Below are 23198 nucleotides of genomic sequence, written 5' to 3' on the forward strand. Positions count from 1 at the left end.
GGAAGTCCTACGTCTGGAGTTTTTGCTTTTTTAGTCAATAGCATATTCTGCTTATATTCATCTTTTTAAACATTAGCTTGGGTGGTGATGTCTTCTTGCTCAAAATTCTTCAGTGACTCCCAACTGCCTATAAAATAAGCCCATGACTCTTAGCTCAACATTCACTCCCTCTCTGATCTGACCCCATCCCAGTCTGTGTTTCTGGTCTTATTTCCCACATCAGTGTTTCCAAAATCACGCTTTATCAAACCCTAGTTCTTTGGGATGTTAATAAATGTTTTGTACACACAGGAGGAAAAAAAAAGGCTCTACCGTCAAATGAGTTTGATAAACAGTGGATTTACACAAAGTTAAGCCAGTTTATTTTTACAGAACTTTCAGATACTTTAATACACCAGTGCACAACGTGAATCTCCGAGAGGCAGTTAAAGCTGGAAGCATTTCCCGAACGTACTTGACGTGGAACCCACTGTACCGCCTTCCTGGAAGCCATTCGCTGGAAGTCTTCTAGCCCAGTTTTCTTCTCCATCCCAGCTTGCCAATCTGTTATCATCTGAACTCATCTTGCTTTCCTGCCGTAATACAAAGGCGAAGTTTCGTGAAACGTCAAAGAGGCAATGTTAGTGGTGCAGCATTGTTTGATCAGGCACGATTCGACTGCATAAAATTTTCAATTAAAGCTGGACTTCGAGTTCTTTATTTTTTTTTTTTTGGACTTTTGAGTTCTTAAGTCCTAACTGGAGGTATTACAAAAATAGACTGTGGGATTTGAGTCATGTTAAAAATAGAGAATCTATTTTTTTAAATAAATCAATTGAATAATCCCGCGGGATGACACGAGAGGCGGGGACGCCCCTGTCGCACCACCGCCATGCACACAGACAGGAGGTGGTCAGCAGGCTGACGGGTGACAGACACCCTTCTTTCCTTCTTCTCCACGGCAACTCGCCCTTGGGGGTCTTTGGGACCCAAAGGAAGGGAGGTGCTCTTCCACCCTGGCTCAGACGAGTCGTGCAGTCTGTGGCTGAAAAGACTGCAGACGGGGGAAGTGTCACGATCACCTGCAGCCTTGCCGAAGGGGGGACAGCCACCAAAGTCGTCGGTAGAAGGCAAACGTTAGCAGCAGTGAAATGAGAGGAGGAGGGGGAGGGGGCGCCAGGCCAAATCCATGATTTAAACGACTGTTTCAGAGAAGCTGCATCCAGGTGAAACCCTGGCTGTGAAGATGGGTGGATCGGGGATTCTGGAGACCAGGAGGGGTCAGGAGGGGACAGCTGGCACCAAGTGCCCTTCTTACTTTGTCCAGAAAGTCACATTAGACGTTTGTCTGCTGGTCTGTGGGGCAACCATACTTGGGGCGCTTTGCTCCAAGCAGAGGAAGCGGCGGCTGGGGCTCTGTCTCCCTCAACGCCCATGCCTGGGCCCCTTCCAGTGTGCAGCCAAGTTGCTGGCAGTGGCCACAGAGGGCCATACCCTTGGTCCACGGCGACTGTCACAACCGCTGGGGAAGCGAGACCTCCGTCTGGTGCCGAAGACCGAGGGACGTGATGACCGCGAGGCCCTGGTGGGGAAGGGGCTCAGGCCAGGCAGCCCATCCGGGTCAGGGCCCCCCAGGGTCACGAGGCCTGCTCCAGGCCGTTCTGCTCCTCCTCCGCCGTCTGTAACCAGCTCCAGTCTAGAGACTGAAAGTCGACAGGCACGTTAACAATACAGCGGCCACTCATGCACCTCTGGCTGCTTTTTGTCTGAGGGAGGCAACCAGCACAACTTAGAAGGGAATTTCACTCCTCGCACTAACAACAGTCTTGTTTTGCAGGGTACCCTTGACCTAAAGCTACACGTTCAAAACTGTGCAGAAGCTTTTCTTCAGAAGGGCTTGGAGCCCGAGATTCTGGAAAAGCAGTCTGGTATGACTGTAGCTCACAGCACTCACTTATGCTCCCAGTGGGTAGGGGGTACCCAGGGCTAATCTCAGTCCTCAGCTTCCAACCTCACCAGGTGCAATGGCCTGGCCAGACTTCCTTTTCATCTGGCGGAAGTGCGAACAGGCAGTGAAAGGATCAAAGTACACAGTGCCCGGAGGAGGAAGGGCAGCAGGAAGAGACGCCGAAAGCCCCAGAAGTGGAGAAGGACACGTCTTATTTAAGACGTGGTTACAATCAGCAGTATCCATCCCCTCTGATTCTTCCCCACACTGAGCAGTTCGGGGATGCTAGCTCGCAGTGGATTGGTAGGAAGAAGCCACTTAAAGATCCGAGTGAATGATTTAACATCCTCTCGGCAATTTCAAGCTTTGTCTTAACGTACCTCCGTGTGGACTAGTTTTTCTCTAGGTTTGCTTCCCTCTTAACTAGTACTGCCAACTGCTAAGCTCTGAGTCCCTGAGAGGTGGGGTGGTGACGGGCTCTTGGTTTGTCCCCAGAGTCCAGCACAGCATCCCCTTCAACGGATGCTCCGCAGCGGTACAGAAGGTGCGGGGGGTTGGGGGAGGCCTTCTCACAATCAGGTTGTCTTCTCATCAAGATTGAGAGCAGTGAGGATTCAATGAGACAATGCACACAATGAATGAAAGTTCCCCTTCAACAGTCATCAGCACGGGGATCGTGGTGAATAATACGAATGTACTAGAAACTCCTAAGTGTATACTGAGAGCCAGGAGAGACAGCGTCGCCTTTCTATGAGCTTTTTCTCACTTGCGGGAGGAAGGAAGAGCACGGAACAGCTGGGGTTCACACAGGCCATTACCCTTAAGCTCTGGTCCTGCTCCTTCATGGTGTCTTGCAGTGCATTTTCTAGCTGGGTGCAGAGAGTGTGCGCTTCGGCCACCAGCTCCTCGCTGAAGAAAATGATTGAATTATTAGAAAATGGTCAATATTATTTTTTTCAGAGACAATACTAACCGTCTGCAAAGACGCTAGAGAGCTTTCGACAAGGTTTTTAAAATTAAATAATTTTTATGATGCAGTGTCTTCAAACACCATGTCGTTGCCTAAGTGATTTCATTCATCTAGTCAAGCGCTGCTCAGAAGCCCAAATCCAGCCACAAGCATTACTGTCCACGATGTGAAAAAGCAGAGATCCCTGCTTGATAAAAGAAAGTTAGAGGTAGAAGAGCTCTTTCTGACTTAACTAGACAGCTGAATAAAAATTCTCTCCAAACTGCCCAAGCGTGAAGATCTCTCCCAAATCACCTGTTTTCCAGTTTTTGAAATGGAAACAAATACGCTGGCCATGCAATTTCCCCAGCTCCTTGAGGTGTGTGAGGAGTGACTCTTGCACTGTGCTCTGTCCTCTTCTATGATGGGAAACGCATGTGTCCCACCAGGAATGGGCCACGTGAGACAGGGGAGAGCACGGCCGGCCATCGGTCCTTTTCTAAGCTCGCCTCTAGGACGGGGAGAGACCAACGGCAGCCTGCGCTCCGGGGATGAGTCTTCTAGAGCTTTGAGTATCTCCTGGATGGAGTGTGACAAATCCAGGCAGAAGGGCCCCGCGCAGGTGGGTGGAAACAGCTGAGCACACTGCTGTTCAGCCTCACCTACGGGCTACTGACGAGAGTCCAGCCTTGGTGCCGGCCCCGCGGGGCCCCGTGAGCCAAGTAGGACCTGGTTACTATCCTCAACGAGCTCGTAGCAAGTTGGGGAGGGAATTCAGAACCTGAGGCCACGAGTGATTAAGTACCAAACCAGTACAGGATACAGACTCCCCGAGTACAGGAACGGGATTTTTACAAATAGCTTTATTGAGATAAATTTATCAAACCATAAAGTTCACCCACTGAAGGTGTATAATTCAGTAGCTCTAGTATATTTACAGAGTTGTGCAACCATCACGATAATCTAGTTTTAGAACATTTTCGCGCCCCAAAGAGAGATCTTAAACCTGTTGTCACTCACCTCCCGTTCCCCTCCCCACCTGCCCTCGGCAACCACTAACCTACTTTCTACGCCTAGAGATTTACCCAGAGGAACCAAGGCTACCCATCTCCAGCGCCTGGGGCCCAGCGCAGAGAAGGTGCTGAATAAATGAATGTGAGACAGAAGCAGAAACAAAAAACCCCACGGGTGGTCTGGGAGGAGAGCATCCCCGTGTGTGCATGTGGTCAGGGTCTGCAAAGGGAGGCCGGCTCCAAGGGAGGGCATCGGCTGGAGCCAAGGTTCTCAAACCTCAGGGTGCGTGAGAGTCAGGCAGGGCTGGCTCCTCCCCATCCCGGGCTCCTGATCCTGAATCCGCATTTCCAACAAGTACCCAGAACCCGCTGGCCCTGCTGGTCTGGACCAGACTTTAAGACCCCCCTGGGCTAGAGGAAGGAGGCTGTCTAGGAACAGGGCATCAGCCTGGAGAAGAGGCTGGGAAGGCCTGAGCAGGCTCAGGCTGGAACCTCGACGCAGCGGGAAGCCATGACTAGGTGCTGACTAAGGAATAACTCGATCGCAATGGGGTTCTGTGAAGACTGAGTTGACCAGAGGGGGCTTGGAGGCTGGACTAGACAGGATGCAGGGAGGGAACACCTTGCCAGAAGGGCTGAGATGCTCTGTGGCAGGGATGCAGGCGAAGCCAGGGCCAGGAGGGGTGAATGGAGGTGAGGAGAGGCCACAGGAGGAACCAGGGACTTGTGACTCCAAGTGGCAGCGGGGTGGGAGGGAGGAGGCGAGGTGACACTGGCGTGGTGCATGGGGCATGCTCTGCAGGACCTGGTTCTGAAGAACATACCACGATGTGTGGACTAGCAACCAGCAGGGGACTGACCAGCACTTTCAGTATCTCAGTGAAGAGCGAGCAGCCAGCTCTCAGACAAGGACACTTAAGCCGACAAGTCACAAGGGACTCTGAGAGCAAAATGCCACATCTGTCCCCACAGTGCCCAGCATACAGAGCAAACACCAAAGAGCACGCACAGGGTCCCTGACGGGTGAAACACGCACTTCCGTCCCCACGACCTCCTGACGTGCCCTTGGCCGCTACGCCTGGCACTGCTGACAGGGATGTACCTTTTCTTGACGGCCTCGCTGTCGGGGGCAGTGCAGGGCTGTGACATCAGCTGGCCGGGGTGACTCAGGCGAGAAGCGTTCATGCTGTCCGGGCTTCCGCTGACAGGACCACGGACCTTGCTCTGGAGGATAAAACCAGAAAGTCACCACAGGTTTGGAGCAAAGCAGGGACTCAAGATCTGCACTCACTCCCAGGTACTTTCTCCTGGGACAACTGGCCACGGGACATGTGCTGTTCCTGGAGAAATCGGCCAACATCGCTATCTGACAGTTTGTGTTTCAGTTTAGAAAGTGTTTCTGGATCTGCAGGTGTACTTTTGGATAAAAGGTTCTAAATACGGGGAGACTTAAGGGCCTGGATTTGCAGGCTCTGTGTCATTAGTTTGATTGCTTAACAAACTCTGACAAGGAAGCAAGAAGGAAAGTCTGTTTACTCTCACCAAACAGAAGACAAAGTCCTAAGTGACTTTCTGCTACTGGCACCACCTGTGCGACAGGCGAGAAGGAAATCCCGGGCTGCTGCAGCCGCTCAGCTTGGAGCCGAGGAGTCACACCAACGGCCCCTGCATCTCCTCACACCCGCAGCCGGACGCGACCTCTGTCAACCTTCTCAGCACTTCGCGCCTCCTCTCCCTCCCCCGAGCTCCAGCAAACGTCCTCTGCTGGCCCCACATACTTCTCACAGCCCCCACCCTGCCCTCACCGCCACCTGCCACTCAGGCTTTGTCTGGGGGACCCATCATGACCCCCACTATCTCTCCCCGCTGAGAGTCAAGGTCTAACTTCACCTGGACATTCCGACACCCAGTTTCGCCCTGTTCTTTGTCCCTCTGCTGTGTCTTCCTGGCCGATTGTGGCCCATGGAGACCCAGCCACCCTCCCCCACCTCCTGCCCTGGGTCCTCGAGTGTGGCAAAGGCCCCCCCGCCACACTCCCACTGTCCTGTCCTGTGATGACGGCAGGAGGGGCCCTTCACTCCCAGTGGTGAGGGCCTCCAGCTGCCATCAGAGTAATTTTTCTAAAACCCAAATGTGATTGTGTATCACACACTCAGTATGAAAGGAAAACACCAATCCTGCCACGGTTTCTCTACACCTTTATATGTAAGTTGGCTGTGAAGCTAGCCCTCCCTACCTGCCCGACCTCACCCACAGTGAGACCCTCTCCCCACCACACACCGACACACCACACTGTTGGGCCTCCAGGCTGAGCAATGTCTTTGTCCAGGAACACCCCATCCCCGCCCGCGCACCTGCCTAACCCCTGCTTGGGTGAACTGACACCTCCTCATGGACATCTCCGGCGAGGGGCCCTCCCCTCCGTCTCCTAGGGTTCCCTCCCCTCCAGAACCGGCGCCTGCCTTCCTGCTGTGGCTCCCGCTTACCACTCCTGCCCTAAACTGTTCTTGTTCCCCATCTTGCCCGGCATGCCTTCCCTCCTGTGTCTCCGGTTCTCAGCACCCACTGGGCAGTAAGCGCTCGAGGGTCACCTCTCCCCTTCGCTTCTCCTCCCTGCATACGGGAGGGAACGCTGCCCTCCCGACCCCCTCACACTCGGGATGCTGAGCTCCCCACTGTTCTGGGGACTGAGACTTGGCTCCCTGACGGCTCTGTGACACCGTGAACCCCCGGTACGCTGTCTCCTTCCGCTTGGCCCGCAGGTGTGCTCCCATCTCCGTCTCCTCGATCCTGAGAAGCATCATCTTGTACCCGACTTCCCCCTTAAACAACCATCTTCCCCTATTGGGGACGAACTCGCTCCATCATTAGCCCCTCTGCAGCCTTCAGGGTGGCAGCTCTGGCTTCCACCACACGTCTCCCACCCAGCTCCTCTCACTTCTCTATCCTGAGCTCTCTTTTCTGCGCTGCAACATTCCATGGGATCAGAGCTACGCTAAGGCAGCGGGCACAGAAAGCGGGGGCTGCGGCACTGACAGCAGACTCTGGGGAGGAGCCACCAGCCGCGGGCGGCGTGCACTGTGCAGGGCTGCACGGAGACCTGTCCGCATCCTAACTCCGGGGACCTGGGCATGTGACTTTAGTTGGGAAAGGGCCTTTGCAAGTGTATTTAAGGATCCTGAGATGAGATTATCCTGGACTATTTGGGTGGGGCCTAAATCCAGTGCCTTGTGTTCTGAAAAGAGCCACCCAGAAAAGAGACACAGAGGAGAGGGCCACTCGGAGACAGGGGCAGAGACTGGAGTGATGTCGCCACAAGCCAGGGAATGCCAGAAGCCCCCAGAATCTAAGAAGAGGCGAGGAAGGATTTTCCCCCAAAAGCCTCCGCTGGAGGCAGCCCAGCTCCGCTGACACTGTGACTTTGGACTTGTGGCCTCCAGAACCGTGATGATAACTCTGCGGGAATGTATTACAGCTGCCACATGCGTGAATAAAAGCGAGGGCCCAGGCCCCACCCGGCCCCTCCCGGCCCAGGCCAAGTCGAGGAGCGGAGCAGTGGCACAGCTGAGTGGCTGGGGTCGTGGCCGCCTGGGCTCACTCACACACGCGATCTTCAGGAGGTTCCAGAGCTCCTTCTGCCGCTTCTCCTGAAGCCGAACCACCATCTTCTCGTCTTCGTTCATTAGACTAACCACCTCCTCCACCTTGGGCAGCAACTCCAGGGCCTTCTGCTTGCAAACCACCGTTTTGCTGGAAAGCACAAGCGGGACCAGCTCAGGGCATCTGGGCTGGAGAAAGCAGGACCCCACTCAGCCGCAGCGGATGGAGCATCTTCTGGGGGTTAAAGGGGTGACCAGGGCCCCCACCCCATCCTGCTGCCTCTCCTCCGCCCTCGCCCTCGGGAGGGGAGGCGGGCCGGTACCTGAGCTGCGTGTAAATCACTCGCACTTTCTTCTCAAAGCCCTGGATGGCCTGAAGGAGCAGCCGGACCATTTCCTGACTGTCACCATCAGTCCGCTGGTCTGCAAAGAGGGATGGAGCCGTGTGGTCCGCAGGTGGCCGGCCTTGGCCCGACGGATGTGGGACGCAAGGCGGGCCCCCCACTCACCTCGGGGTTTCTCCCTCAGCCTCCTGTAAAGCTCCCTCGCTTGCTCTTCTCTGAAACACACAGAGGCAGCTCCGTCAGGATCTGAGGTTGGTGAGTACCTGACCTAACTCGTGCCGCAGGGTTAGGGGTTTCTGGAAGCCAAGCTGGCAGCCCGCCCTGACTAGAGGAAGTTATTCTTCCTGGTGACACCGCAGGTGACATCTCTGATAAGGGAAGGCTCGTCCTCACTATCAAAACCCAGATACCCCAAAGGAAAGGAGTGTCCGTCTGTCTCCTGGAATTTCCCAACCGCCCAGCTTCTGCAGTTGATTCCAGGCACCATCACTGGATCTGTGCCCGGAGAACGTGCCCCCCCTCTTCCCCCCAAAAACTGCAGCCCAAGAGCAGACACAAACTCCTCTCGCTTGTGCCCCTAACACAGCGAGACCGGCTTACATTTTTCCGGGGTGACTTTCACTGGAAAACTAGTCGAGAATAAAGGATTAAATAATTTGAGAAAATATAGACTACAAATAATCAGACTTCTGATGTTCGGGCTTCTTGTCCCAAGAACCCCAGGAAAAGCATCAGAGGAACCGCTGAGCCCAAAGGGGACGCGGCTCGCCGGCCCCCTCCATTTGCGCTCCCAGCCGTGTGTGGTTACCCGCAGGCAGGACTGCCCCACCCGGCGCCTCCCGGAGCCAAGCTGAGCTCCTGGTCAAGACTCCAGTGAAGTTTCCAGGCCCCACCTTCTGAGACTTGCCAGGCTCCTTCCCTCTTCTACCTCCCGCTCTTCTGGCCACGCCCGGTGGTGGGGCTGGATGACAGCGTGGGACCTGACACTTTGGTAAAGGCTCCTTGTTGGGCAGCCTTCAAGGGTCATGAACTCTGGGCGTGGTCTGGGTTGGTCCTCACAACTGTGGGGTCAGAAGGGTCTTCTCCCCACTCAACAGATGTGGAAACCGAGGCTCAGAGGGACGGGGATTTGCCCGTGCTCATCTCTGTAACGTGCCAGGATGACTCCCTGGGGATGAGCTCCACAGGAGAACAGCCTCTTGGGGCTCCAGAGGCCCGCACCTGACACCCCCAACACACAGACAGACGCACAGACACACAAACACACAGACACAGGGGCGGCAGGCCGGCGCACTGGCACTCACAGGTCATCCAGCGTCCCGCCCTGCTTGCGGCCCATGGGGCTGCGCTGCAGGTCCACGATGTCGGTCTGCAGCGCCATCATCCGCTCCACCAGGTGCTTCACCTCATTCTCCTGGAGGAAGAGCTGGGCTGCAGTGAGCTGACCTAACGAGAGGCCCGAGTCGCGAGGTTCTCGGGGGTGGGGGGAACCCTCCAGCCTCACTGCAGACTCACAACGGAGCAGTTTGAAAGCATACGGACTTGGAGCCACGGGTCTGGCCATGCAGGGGGGAAATAAGACAGAGCTGGGGGAGCACCCAGCACAGTCCTGGCGCAAGGGAGACACCAGCACACTCTCCTGGCCTAACGCGCCCATCCCACGCTGTCCCCAGTGGGGTGGCTGGGACACCTTGTTCTCAGGGATCTCGTCCCTGAGCACTGAGATGGGGAGGGGCACTCGCTGTCACCGCGAGGTCCTGCCAATGGACCACGCACCTTTAAGGGTGCACATCAGCACCAATGACAGAAACAGATGTTAAGACGGAGGCGAAGCTCCTTGCCCAAGTTCACAGGGAAAATGGTGACAAGGTCCAGAAGAGCCTCCAAGCCCATAGTTTTCGATTTGCGAGAGGTTCACTGAGTCACGCTTCCTTCCTTGCCTCATGACCAACATCTTCAGGGCACCCGATTTATACTGTGCTAAGACTTTCTGTCCTGTGGGTTGAGTGCCCCGATGAGGTAGGAAAATCTTTGATGAGACGGAGTGTTGCTCCTTCATCCGTGGCCCTTTCTCATGCGAAGAGGAGCCTCAGGGTGGGAACATAAAAACTCAAAGAGGGATGGGGCAGAGTCACTAGGGGAGACCGATGTGTCACAAGTCAGTGCAGTGAGAGTCACATGTGCTGAAGTTGGAGAGCTCAGGGGAGTGGTGCACAGGGTCACGTCTGCCAGGCAGGCGCAGGGCAGGCCTTGTCACAGGGTGGTACCCAGCCCGAGTCTTCAAAGATGTGCAGGAGCGCCCTGGGCAGACAGGGAGGCAGGTATCCCCCAGGAGACATCACACTGTGCTCCTGATCCAAATCCCTGCGGCTCCCGGGCCTGTCGCAGGCGGGCCCCCTCTCCCTGGCCACCCGCCTGCCAGCCTCTTTCCAGCAAGTCCTAGCTGAGGGCAGAGAGCTGGGCAGGGAAGACCTAATTTTCCTTTCTTTTTTTTTTTTTAAGTGGCAGGGGGTGGCGGTGACATAATTAGGGTTGTTTGTTTATCTTAGTGGAGGTATTGGGGATTAAACCTAGGTGAGGAAAAGAAGCTGATTTTCTTCTTTTGGGGGCAGTGTTATCTTTTTTTTTAGTTATTTATTTACTTACTTATTTACTTATTTGTTTATTTATTTACTTACTGATTGATTGATTGTACTGGATATTGAACCCAGGACCCCATGCATGCTAAGCACGCACTCTACCGCTCAGCTATACCCTCCCCTTGAAAAGCTAATTTTCAACACGCAAGCTCGCCCTAGCGTTCAGCGAGAAAGGGGGAGGCGGCAGCGAAGAACCTCGCATCCTCAGCAGGGCTGTGGGCCCGAAGGAGCCTCCTACCCGTCCGCAGAGCTCCACGGCCTGCTCCATCTCCCTCCAGGCCAGCTGCAGTTTGTCTGACGCTAGAAACAAAAAAGAGAGAGAGAAATTAGAGACAAAACAAAAACCCCCAAAATGAAGCAAAAAGAGGCGACTCAGTTCTCAGAGGACAAGAGAAACCTCAGGAGGAGAAAAAAGAAAGGCTGGGCCTCTACAGACTTCTTGCAAAGGGCACACTCACTGATGCCGAACTCCGTCTGCTCGTTGTACTTCTCCAGGTCGATCTGGATGCTGGTCTTGAAGAAGTCCAGCTTGGCCTTGAGCTGCTGCGACATGGAGGCCATGGAGTTCTTCATCTTGGACAGGCAGCTGTTGTTCCGGAGCAGATTCATCCTGTGGGGCCACCAGACACAGACCTCGGGGCGTCTTCGGGATCCCAGCACCACTTCCCGGACAACCACAAACCTGCCGCCAACACCCAGGCCGGCCCCTGCTCTCAGCAGTGCAGTTATAGCAAGAGCAGCCACTTATAACCAATTGCCCAGCCCGAGGCCACACATGAGGTTCCGCACCAAGCCTGGAATTAAGCAAAGGACCGCATGAGGTAACCCAAAGCAGCTGGCAGCTGGGGAGAGAGGCAGGCAGGCCCGGCACGACAGGGGAGGGCGCTGACCCAAATTGCAGTGGCTTCTCCACTGGTCCAATTCCACCCAGTTCCACCCAGTCCAGCCAGCCCCACCCCGTCTCCACCTGCCTGCTGATCACATGCCCAGTTGGGTCTCATGGGGCCTCCCTTAGCCAGCCCCACCGACCGCTGCCCACCCCATCCAGACCCGGGTCTCCCTCCTGTCTCTGGGCCAGGGCCACCCCACGGTTCCAAATGAGCAAAGCCCACCCTGCCGGGCACATACATGGCGGCTCGCTGCCCCTGCTGCAGGCGGCTGCAGTCCTCCTTCAGGGCCTGGATGCTGTGCCACACCTGGCCCCACACCCTCCGCAGCTGGAAGAAGGGGAGGTTCCTCTTGGGCTCTTGGACTGGACAGAGACACAGGGCCATCAGAACGCGGTCCCCGTGATGAACCGCATCCCGCCCACGGGGCCCGCTGGCACATCTGCGGTGTTCAGTTAGGTTAACTGCTCTGCCGTTAGTAACTGGTCACCTGCTCACGTGTTCCTGCGCCCCACGACAGCATAGGCGTGTTACGATTTACAGACACATGGAGCAGGCAGCCCAGAAGGCAGACCCGAGAACCTGGCAGCAGGGGCAACTGGGAGACAGCGGGGAGGTTACTTGTCACTGGATATTCTTTTGTGCCTTTTGATTTTTTGGTATCATGTACATGGACTAATTATTAAACTATAAAGCTTCAAATATAAATAAAAGGGCCATGGGATTGAAGCTCAGGGGCCTGTGGGCAGCATGCCCTGACCTCCATTTAAATGAGGCTGAAATTAATCAGAGACATTACTCTGTCCGGCTGCGCTACGCCTCGGTGTCCAAGGCCGAGGACCGAGCGGGTGGACTCACCTTCTCGGAACGGACCCCTCCCATGGCCCAGGGCTCTCCTGCCTCGTCCCAAGTGCCACAGGCGGTTATTTTTTTAAAGACCATGCCAAGTGGGGAGTTATAGCTTAAGTGGTAGAGTGCATGCTTAGCATGCACGAGGTCCCAGGTTCAATTCCCAGTCCCTCCTCTACAAATAAATAAATAAATAAACCTAACTACCTCTCCCCATTCCCCCCCCCCAAAAAGAACCCTAAAAAATACAATGAAATTCTAAAAGAAATTCAAACAAAATTAAAGACCGTGCCACTCTTACGGATGCAGCTGACGCTCTCAGGCTGGGGCCGTGGCGAGACCTGGGTCTCGTAGGTGACTCTGCTGTTGTCGAAGAGGAAGACCAGATCCATGTCCAGGGTGCGGCCCTCGTTCAGCTGCGAAGGCACAAGAGCAAAATGAGGTCTCACGGAGGCCACCTCTCCTTGCCCAGGTAACAAAGGGGAGACTTCGGAGCCTCCCAGCAGCATCGCCCTCAGCCAGCAAGTACCTTTCCCGGGGCCTCTGGCCTCTACCGCCCTGTGCTCCTTCTGCACGTGTCCCTGGGATGCACACTTTATGTACCACCTGCTATGTTCCATCCGACTCTGATTGTCCATATGTGCCGGTCAGACCTCTGCTACCTCCTTTACTGTTCAACGACTGTTTCTCCCACATTAACCATCCAGCTCCTTTCAGGTAGGGACCCCGTCTTATGTGACCGCAGTTGTCAGCACAGTTCTGCACACCAGAGGTGTGTCAAAAATAATTTTGGTTGAGTCGGGAGAATTGAACATCACTTAGGAGGCAAAGGCAAGAGGAAGGCTCAGTGGTCTGGGAGGAACAGTCGAGTGTGGAGTGACTGGAGTCTCCCAGCGGGCCACAGGGGCTCTCACAGAACAGGCTCCCGCCCCATGTGGTTAACAGGCTGCCCGGCTCGGCAGAACTGAAACTAAATGCACGCGCGGTTCCTCGGGGCCCACCTTGCCGTCTGAGATGCACTGAGCGGCAGGCTTGTCGGGGATCAGGGCCAGCCCCGCCTCCTGCAGCAGCTCCTGGTCCTCCTCGGCGATGCCCGTGTCCTCCTGGATCCTGGCCTTCAGGCTTTGCAGACTCTCGTCCTCAGTCACAGGGTAGGTGTGAATGGTGCCTGTGACCATGTTCAAGACATGAGCCAGCTGCAACACAACCAGACGTTACTGGAAAAAAAAAACCACTTGACAGAGACGCCCACCTAGGGCCTGGGGCCTCTGCTCCTCCCCACACTTCCAGCCCCACGAGGGCCGGGCCCGAGCAGGGGGACCGGGGCCGGTGCGCACACTCTCGTCTGGACGTTCCTGTCTGTCCACAGCGACGGCCTGACGCCATGTCAGCCAGCGGTCCCACCACCCTCCTACAGAGTTGCTCTCACAGGGGCCCGCGTGTCCCACTGCCCAGGCAGCCCCGGGCCTGCTGCCTCACCTTCAAGTTTAAGATATCATCCAGGGCCTTGAAGCAGCCGTTGGGCCCGTAGACGGGGTCAGTGCCCCTCTGCCGGGGGTGCCACGTTAGCATCAGCTGCAGCCACTTCTCCAGCCGCTGCGCCAGGATGCTGAGAAGAGGGGGGTGTGGGGGGGCCGCTCATGCCGGCTGCGGGGGCCCCCTGAGCTGGAAGCGAGTGCACCTCCCACGCCCGCCCCACCCCCAGCATGCACAGGCAAGGTGACCCCTGGGGAGGAGCTCATCTGAGAGGAGAGGCGAGTGTCCCTGACGCAGTTAAGCACTCGGGTCACCTCCGGCACCTGCCAGAACCCTCATGTCCAGGACATCTCGGCAGGTGGCTGGGCGAGGACCTCCCGGGAGCTTCCTATGCGCTTTCCTGGCACGGCCCCGCCCTGGCCACCCCACGCACAATCTAGACCCCACCCTGCAGGATTCACTCCACCAACCACCTCCCTGAAAGCATCCGGTGAGCGCACACGACAGTCTCACTCCCTCCCAGCTCTGCGGGGGCCCCCCACAGCCCCCCAGCTCCATCATCACCCTCAGCGGCCCCTTGCTGCCCCTCCATGGAAGCCCTCCCGAGGTCAACATCGCTACACGCCACGCCCCTGCCTCGCCCCCCAATCCCATCCCCCCTGAACTTCCTGACTCTTCATCCATCCCTGTCCTGCACACCTTTCCAGATCCTTCCAGAAAATTCCAGCCCATCCTGTCATCCTGCAGAGCTGGTCCACAGGGTACCTCTCTCCCCATCCTCCAAACACTTACAGTAGTTACCCGGGCCCCTCAGCTGTGTGCAGCTGCCTGGTAGCTTTCTCTGCACGATTACCCGATTCTGACTTGATTATCTGACTGCTCACATGCTGGCTCTAAGGCCAGACTGCAACGCTGTTCAAACTGCAAAGGTTTACTTGTTGATGGTAACAGAGCACCAGGCTGCGTGAGCAGTGCGAGAACTTTATTGAAAGCGTGATCTCCTTTCCTTAAAAGGCTCACAGTTGACCAGGAAGTAAACCCTCTGCAAACCCGAATATAACACAAGGTAGAAGCCACTGAGGGTGAAGAGAAGCCCAAAGAAGTTGTGACGAGAATTTAGAAGAGAGATTTCTGGGCGGGGGTGAGGGGTGGGAATGCATCCTAAATTTAAGACTGAGATGGATACATCGGTTCACACCACAGCACGCTACCCTGAAAACCATGCAAAAGCCACAGGATGTCAGCTCTGACACCCATTTCTCGAAAGGAAGGCAACTGGAGAGGGGCGTGCTGGGCCTTACCTGTTGAGGTTGTTGGGGTAGGGTAGAGAGCTTGAGAACTTGACCGTCCCGTTCAGGTCTTCGCTAACCACAATGTCCGTCTCGCTCTTCTGCCGGACTTTGGAGTGCCTGCGAACGGGGGATCCAGTCTGTTACATCGCTCGTAATGACCCTTACATCACTTGGTGGCCAACAGCCCCTCTACACTGGGGACAGTCCACTGTACAACCAGACGGGACACCCCCAAGGCCGCTTCTTAATCACCTGGGATGCCGGCCAGTGTGCCTGCGTCCTGCGAGGACGGCTGCCCTGAGTTTAAGGCCGTCAAGACCGCCAAGCATCACCGAACTGCGGTGCCCGGAGTTGTACAGACAGCCCTGCTGACTCTTTTTCTCTTTAAACAGTTCTTTTTTTTAATGTTTTTTTTTATGGGGGGTGGGGAGAGGTAATTCAGCTTACTTATTTATTTACTCTTAGAGGAAGTACTGGGGATCGAACCCAGGACCTCGTGCATGCTAAGCATGCGCTCTACCACTCGAGCTATACCCTCCCCTCCCCGCCCCACCTCCGCCGCTGACTCCTGACCTCACCCCGGGCCCGTCCTTACCATTCTTCTACTTTTCATTTGATCTAATACAAAACCCTCGGGTTTTGGCAGAGGATAAAATTAGGACTTGCACACCGAGATGACTGCACGCACACCACGTGCACGTGAAATCTGCAGGCAACACACACGCCAAGCGCTTCCCTCTCAGTGCACGTGCCTAAGTGTTACTTCTGATGGTGAATGAACCCTCACACTTCCCAACTTTAGAGACCCCTTTGATGCATCAGAAATAGTAACTGAAGGAAAAAATGTTTAAACTGGTTTCAAATCTTCTGGGTAATGAAGGTGACGCACAAATGTGACTAATGCTTCACAGATAACCAGGCATCAGTGGTGAGCACGCCCGTCTCTGCATGATGACCCCATGTGGCGGGCTCAGCGGGGAGGGAAGGAAGGCTGGGTGGTCAGCCCAAGGTCACAACCCGACAGCGGCAGAACTGGGGACTCAGACCCAAGGTCGGGCACTCTTTCTACTCTATCTGAATGTCCTCATCCTTCCTTTCCAAAGACATGTAGGAAATTCAAATAAAAAATGCTTTAGCCCTGAGGTCTCATTGGCAAAGGGTGAACTGGACCACGTGGAGCACACAAGAGCCTCGATGGGCTGGGGTCTGGCTGAAACAACTATCACTACACACAGGGGGACAGTCCCCTGATGGAAACCTAGTCTGCCAATGGGAAACTGTGTAAGTAAAAGGACACAGTAAGTGAAATGCTTATTGCTCAGACTGGTCCCAAAATGTATTTCCAAGTGGCTTTGTAATAGGATAATAGAGCTCAAATTCCACTTGTCCTGAAATTACTATCCACTCGCCATCTGAGATGAGAATGCAATTTTTAAAAGTTGCCTAAGACATTACAAGACAGGCATGTCTCACAAACTAGCCCAGAAACAGCTCTGTATTGGGTTTTAGGGAAGTCCGCTGGAAAGCGGTCACCTGGCCTTCCAGAACCGTGAGGGAGGCTGGTTCCGCAGACAACGAACTTACTATGAACGTGCGGAGCCGTCTGGGAGAGTTTCAAATAGCACATCTTCCAGTGTTAATGGATTTTAACTCATCTTGCTATAAATGATGAAAAGGCTCAACATTTGAACTGAGGAAATGTGGTGATTCCTTGGTTAGTTAAAAACACTACAGAGGCACAGCTGTCTAAAGCAATTGTCATGATGGTGACGTTACAAGGTGTGACTACAGATGAATGAGCTAATTCCTCAATGTCCCAGAACGCAGCTGGGGAGCACCGCTTGTCCTAAAGGAAGCCCCCACAGGAGGGCGCTCTCTGCCACCCCACCAGACTCCTTAGATGCTGGGACCGGGCTGGTTCATCTGTTCCAGGCTCTGGTGACTGAACCGGGCTGCCGTCTCACAAAACTCCTCCTCTGGGATTGATTTCAAAGGCTGCATCTTATTCTTATAAACAAACAGTCTCATGATGTAAGTACCTGTCCTTTGAAAAAGTTCATGTTTTTACTACTTCCAGAAAGACTGAAAAAGAGGACAGTAGCTCGTGTCGGCCATGGTGTGGTCCACGGGGCAACTCTGTGCATTCCTGGTGGAGATGTTTTTTATACAAGCTTTCTGCTGAGCAATTAGTGCACATCAAAAATCTTTACAATGTGCACCACCTTTGATCTGAAAATTCTAGGAATCTATCCAAGGGAAGTACCTGTGGATATACAAGGATTTCCCTACAACAATGCTATTTTTGATGTTTCTTTAAGAAGCAAAAACTATAAACCACCAAGGCTTCCAATAATGGGAAATAAGTTAAACAAACTACATTTACGGCCGCTCAGCGGACCACCATACAGACGTGACAAATAACATGGAAAAACATAAAGCATTTTCAACAGCAAGTTTGAAGAGCAGGTTTTGTGAGAGTGTGTATGGTAACCTATTTTTGTTTTTCAAACAAACACACGCACACTGAGCCTGGAGACACAGAAATGTTCACGGCGGCCGTTTCCAGGTTATGTGAAGGAAATTCTCATAGTGTAAAAATCCTCTAAGAGCACGTAGCGGGTGGTGTTCACAGGATGCTATCACTGGGGTCAAAAAAAGGGGCAAACACACAAATGAACTAGCAGATACACGCCCATCCGCTTGCACATGTACAAAACATCCTTGGAGGCACACCCAGAACCAATGGTACCGGGGACCTGTGGGGAGGGACCAGGTGGTGTGCGATGACTTTCACTCTTTAATACTTTTTGAAGTTTGAACCATGTGAACTTATCCCTGCTCCAAAAAAATAAAAACTGGAAATGAAAAAAAATTTTGCACAACAGTAACCTCGTTTAAATTAAGGTGTGGCCTCTGAAGGAATCATTTGAATGAATCTTAACTGATTTAGGGGAATGTTAATTTTAAAATTAGGCATTTTGGGGTTGGGAGTGGGTACAGCTCAGTGGTAGAGCGCGTGCTTAGCCTGTGTGAGGTCCCGGGTTCAATCCTCAGTACCTCCATCAGAAAATTTTTATTTCATTAAAAATTTTTAAATAATAATGAATAAAATTATGAATTTCAGTAATGATTAACTTACATATACATAAAATACATTATTATCATAATCAGAAAAAAGTTCAAGAATACAGAGAAACTTTTAAAACCTTAACTATATCCTTTTTTAAAAAATTTTTTTGGGGGAAATAAACTTATTAATTAGTTTTTTTTTTTTAATGGAGGTACTGGAGATTGAACCCAGGACCTCGTGCATGCTAAGCACATGTTCTACCACTGAGCTATCCCCTCGCCTCCTCCTTTGTTTTTTTTTAATTAGAAAATCTTTTTGGTAATTTATTTAGTTCACGTTTTAAGCTACTTTCTTAGGCGTTAAAAACAAAAATTTGTATTGAAGTGTAGTAAAACTTGCCAACAACAAATTTTCACGTAAATACTTCTCATTGTTTGTCATGTGAACACACCCTTTGTTCACTAGCACTGAGCGTTTTCGGTGTGAGTGCGCACTGCAAACACCGTCTGTAAAGGACTGACTTCTTGCTACTGAGCAGAGCAGTCATTCATATGGTTTTAGACTTCAAGCTGTTAAGGTTCAGGGTCCACGCTGATACGTAACAATGCTCCGTCTTTCTAGGGCCCTGGAGTTCAGACGGCCCACTGGCCGGGTCCTAACACAACTTCCTCTGGGAGACCGATCCCAGGGGTCTGGGCCCCAGCCCGGGGCGCCCACTCACCACTGCACGGGCTGCCAGTTGGGCAGGAAGGGCCGGAAGCCCGTGATGCACTCGAAGGCCAGGGTGCCGAAGCTCCAGTAGTCAACGGTGACCGTGTACTTCTGCTGCTCCAGCAGCTCCGGGGCCTGCGAAGGACCATGGCAGGACACACCTGAGCCGCCCCCATCCGAGGGGCATCCAGCCTTCTGATGGTGTCTCACACTCCATCCAGTGAAGAGGTGACCACGTGTGCAGCGGGGGATCTAGGATTTCTCTGTACTCCATTCAATCCTGAGGCTGAGATAAGGGCCTGGGGTATTTTTAGGTGGGCCAGAGTGCACTGTGCCCCCTCCTTCTGGGCACTGTACAGGGAGGGGAGGATGGGACACACACATACAAGGGAAAGTGGTCCAGGCCATGCACACCCGTGCACAACACACGCAGTGGACACTGGCAGAATCTCCCAGAGCAGCGCGGTCCAGGGCGTGTGGTCGACCAGTGGGATGGAATATTACAATCAGGCAGGAGAAGCCGGGTGCCCGGCTGCTGCCCCAGCAGAGAGAGCTGGGGTGACCGAGGAGAGCTTCCCAGCACAGGCGGGACAGGACTCGGCTCAGGAGGAGGCTCCTCGCATGAGTGTCTGGGGGCAGACATCCCAGAAAGGACCATCTCAAGTGAAGGCATGGAGGCAGGACTGAGCCGGCCTGGCTGGAGGCACAACACACGGAGGGACCGTGGAGACCCAACCAAGAGGAAAACCGTGGGGACAGTCGAGTCGGCCTCTGTTGTGGTCTGGTTATAGGAGAAGTTTTAGCCCCACAAGTGAATGATCTGTTCAAGCACCCTATCAGGGCCTGGGGTCCCCCACTGACCGCTGATGAGCTGACAAGGGTTCCAGGACACCTGGCAGGGCCTACAGGATCTCATTACACAGACAAAGGTGCTGAATCTCAGCCCTGAGCCCCTGCTCTGAAGCCTCTGTCCCACAGAGCAAGTGATGAATCTCAGAGCCCACCGCCCACCTAGCTGGGGAGGTTAGCAGGAAGTGAGATGCACTCAAAAGACCTCAGAGAATAGATTCTTCCCTTTTTAGTTAAGAATTAGGTGGGTTATTTAAGCTCGTTGAGCCCAGTAGCTTTCCACCTTTTCTTGTTTTTCTTCTTTGAACTGCAGGCTCCTTTACTCAATCCACATTTACTGGTTACCACCAGCCAGCAGTCTATTATCAAGTCTAGCTGAGCCTCTTTTAGGAATTTCTTGACTTACTCCTTACCCGGCAGCTCAGAACTGCCTATTGCAATCTCCTCCTTACTACCTGCCCACTACCTGCAGGCCACCCTCCACACTTCACCGACAGTGGTCTTTTCTAAAGGTAAACCTGCTCCCTCTCAAGCTTGAAACCCTTCAAAGTCTCTGCAGAGGTTTTAGGGCCTAGAATCTCTAACTCAGCCAACATGAGCCCAAATGATCCATCCTCTGCTTCTCTCTTCAGCTCCAATTCAAGTTCCCCTCTTCCTTCTCCGCTGGTTCTGGCCACACTTTCTGGTCTCCCCATGTCCTATCTCTTTGCCTGGAACTTGCTCTCCCTCCCCCACCCCCAGAGCCCATTCACCCCTCATCCTTCAGGCCCCAGACCAGGCTAGGTCCCCTTAAAATAGATTCTTATAACCCGCTGCACTTTCCCTGTGCAGTACTTACAACTGTAATTTCCTCACTTGTGTAAGTACCACGGTGATGCCTGCTTTCTTTCTAAACTCTGAGACTATACTCGGTCAATACTTCTTGGATGACTGAGTGACTCAAATAGAATCCAATTACTCAGACCAAATAACAAAATGAAAGGGTGGGGGGCGCGAGGCTCAGCCCTCTTCTCAATGGCCCCTGAGATGCTGTCTGGAAACTGAGACCCCTACAGACCAGCAGGGATCTGGTTTAAACTCTCTTCTCAGATAAAATACTGAAGCACAAGAGAGGGTATGGGGTTTGAGCGAGGGCACACGAGCAGAAGATGGCCACGTCCTTCCAGAGGGCCTCCGCTGACTTGAATGGATTGAGCCTGACCTCACACAATTCCTATGCCTCCGGGAAACAGCCAAAGAGCCGGCAAACTTAGACAGCAGAAGGCAAGGACGGAGGAGGAGCCCCAGGGATATGGCCATCAGAGAGTAATGGACCCACAAGTACAGGAACCCCGCTTCTTACCAGGTACTGCAGGGTCCCCACAAAGGACGTACAGAGACTGCCCTGATCCAGCTCCTTGGCGTATCCGAGGTCAATAATTTTGTGTATTAACTGAAAAAAAAAAAGGGGGGTGGGGGTGGGAAGGAGGAGAAGTCTGAGGGTTATGAGAGTACACCATCCTACAAGAATTCTGAATGTCTCTGACAGAGCAGAGGGTATTTCTGAATTCCCAGTCCTAAGATCCTAAGTTCCTAAGAACCACCGGATACACAGAAGACGGCCCTCGAATTGCTGGAAGAAGGTCAGGATGAGCAGACCACGCACCAGCCCCCAAGATCGCTGAAGCTGGACTTTATATATGAAGGACCAGGCCAGCTCCTTCTCAGTAAATCCCCAAATCTGAGATTCTCAAATCTGAGCAGTAGAGGCAGGAATGAGTGTGAGCCGGGACAAAGGTGAGGGCCACGGTGGGTGTGGGCTAGGCCTGCGATGCTGGCGGAAGCCGCACCAGCCAGGTGAGAGGGCCCATGGACTGAGCCACTCACTCCACTCAGCTGCGCCCTTGCTTGTGGCCCAGGGGAACAAACAAGGCCGTGGGGAGGGCAGCGCCAAGCCCTGTGGCGGGGGAGGGGGGTGACCCCATGCCCAAGCAGGGGGACGCCAAAGAGGGTCACTGAGAGCCCCGGGAAGACTGCAGGCTGGACCAGGTTCCCACCATCCAGCTGGATTTCGTGTTCGCTTCGAAAGCTGAGGCTCTCAGACAAATGGAAAACAAAAAGTCTGTTTTCCAAGAAGCGTGGGTCCCAAAGGCTGGGGGGTGGAGGATGGAAGCCAAACATTAGTTTTCTTATCAGATTCCTGCAACTTGGACGATGAACAATGTGGGCCATTCCATTTTGTCTCAGTCTGCGAGTGAGAACTTTTAGCTGAATTTTGAAGCACTGAATCAAAAGGCACTCCCAGGGAATCAAAGCAAACATGCGTGCAGGGAAACAGGGACAGAAACAGACACACAAGCGCGTTCCGGCTCCACCCACCGAGCCCCTCCCCGAGGCCGGCCCGGGGTCACTCACCCTCTGCTCCCCTTGTTGCAGGACGATGTTTTCTGGCTTCAGATCCCGATGGATGATTCTGTTTTCATGAAGGTATCGAAGCGCAGAGGCTAATTGGGTGGAAAGGGGAGTGAATTTCCCCGAATCCTGGACAAGGCTTTTCATTCGGCATCACCCACCCCGGACACATACCCTGACTCAGCTCGCGGGGCTCGCGGCGGGCAGGACCGGGCTGGGCAGACGCCCCGAGGGTGCAAGGAAGGGGATCTGGTTACGTGAGCAGAACTTGCACCAGCACCAGAACCGAGCTCTTTTTTTTTACTTTTTATTTTTTTAAATTTAGTTTTTATTGGGGGGGGGGTAATTAAGTTTTTTAAAATTAATTTGTTTACTTATTTATATGGAGGTACTGGGGATTAAACCCAGGACCTTGAGCATGCTAAGTATGTGCTGTACCACTGAGCTATATACCCTTCCCCCTGGAATCAAGCTCATTCGTGCAAAGAACTCTGAGCCTTGCACCCACGAGGTCACCAACTACAGTCTCCAGCAGTGGTCCTCAAGTCGCACAGCAGGGACCAGCAGCAACCAAACTCAGTAGAAACGCAAGACCCCCGGGTCCCACCCCAGGCGGAGTGAATCAGAAACTTTAGGGGTCAGCCCACAGGCTGTGTTTCACCCAGCCCTCCAGGTGCTGCTGCTGCGGACAAAGTTTGAGAAGGGGCACTTCTCTGGCCTGAGGCTGGAAAATCTAAATTTTGAGGGGGAAGGAAAGAAGAAGGGCCCTCTGGGCAGACGGCACTTGGTCACTGATGTGGGGTCCACTTGGAGCACGCGGGGAGCACTGCAGGGAGACAGCAGGCGGCCTGTCATTACACCTGACAGTTCGACATGTGTTCCCTACGTGCCCCCGTCTTCTGTGAGGTTCTGAGGGATGTGGTCCCCAACTTCAAAGGGCTCGGAACCTAGCTGCGGAGGAAGGAGCCTGCATGCTGGCTGTGAAGTCACGGGACACCACAGCTGTTGCCGGGAAGAAGGAATGTGACGACATCACACAGGAGGCCAGATACAGAGCAAGGAGGGGGTGGGTCTGCAGCTCAGACTCCAAGCAGGATGTGATTTTTTTCCCGTAAGAGAGGTCTGATAACTTTAACAGGAGTCCTAGCTAACTGTACTACAAGAGAAAAAAAATGAGTAAGTATTGGAAAGAGATAAAATTA

General features: G+C 53.7%; 1 protein-coding gene across 3 annotated transcripts in view; it reads right to left on the reverse strand.

Annotated features, from left to right (window-relative positions):
* Positions 1 to 339: 339 nt before the first annotated feature.
* The window catches only part of IKBKB (inhibitor of nuclear factor kappa B kinase subunit beta), a 46977-nt gene continuing 24118 nt past the window's right edge, over positions 340 to 23198 (reverse strand). For 2 of the 3 annotated variants that reach the window (XM_031440029.2, XM_031440030.2), the window contains exons 6-22: positions 22000 to 22088; positions 20948 to 21037; positions 18767 to 18891; positions 14985 to 15092; positions 13687 to 13816; positions 13209 to 13403; positions 12509 to 12623; positions 11600 to 11723; positions 10930 to 11081; positions 10710 to 10771; positions 9137 to 9246; positions 7998 to 8047; positions 7812 to 7911; positions 7492 to 7639; positions 4992 to 5113; positions 2746 to 2836; positions 340 to 1682 (exon numbers count right to left, since the gene is read on the reverse strand). In XM_031440029.2, coding sequence (XP_031295889.1) covers positions 1617 to 1682; positions 2746 to 2836; positions 4992 to 5113; positions 7492 to 7639; positions 7812 to 7911; positions 7998 to 8047; positions 9137 to 9246; positions 10710 to 10771; positions 10930 to 11081; positions 11600 to 11723; positions 12509 to 12623; positions 13209 to 13403; positions 13687 to 13816; positions 14985 to 15092; positions 18767 to 18891; positions 20948 to 21037; positions 22000 to 22088 — 1877 coding nt within the window. In that variant the 3' untranslated portion in view covers positions 340 to 1616. The remainder of the gene's footprint in view (positions 1683 to 2745; positions 2837 to 4991; positions 5114 to 7491; positions 7640 to 7811; positions 7912 to 7997; positions 8048 to 9136; positions 9247 to 10709; positions 10772 to 10929; positions 11082 to 11599; positions 11724 to 12508; positions 12624 to 13208; positions 13404 to 13686; positions 13817 to 14984; positions 15093 to 18766; positions 18892 to 20947; positions 21038 to 21999; positions 22089 to 23198) is intronic. The other variant, XR_010377303.1, reaches the window with a different exon arrangement.

Source organism: Camelus dromedarius, chromosome 22 (assembly GCF_036321535.1).
Source record: "Camelus dromedarius isolate mCamDro1 chromosome 22, mCamDro1.pat, whole genome shotgun sequence".
Taxonomy (NCBI): Eukaryota; Metazoa; Chordata; class Mammalia; order Artiodactyla; family Camelidae; genus Camelus; species Camelus dromedarius.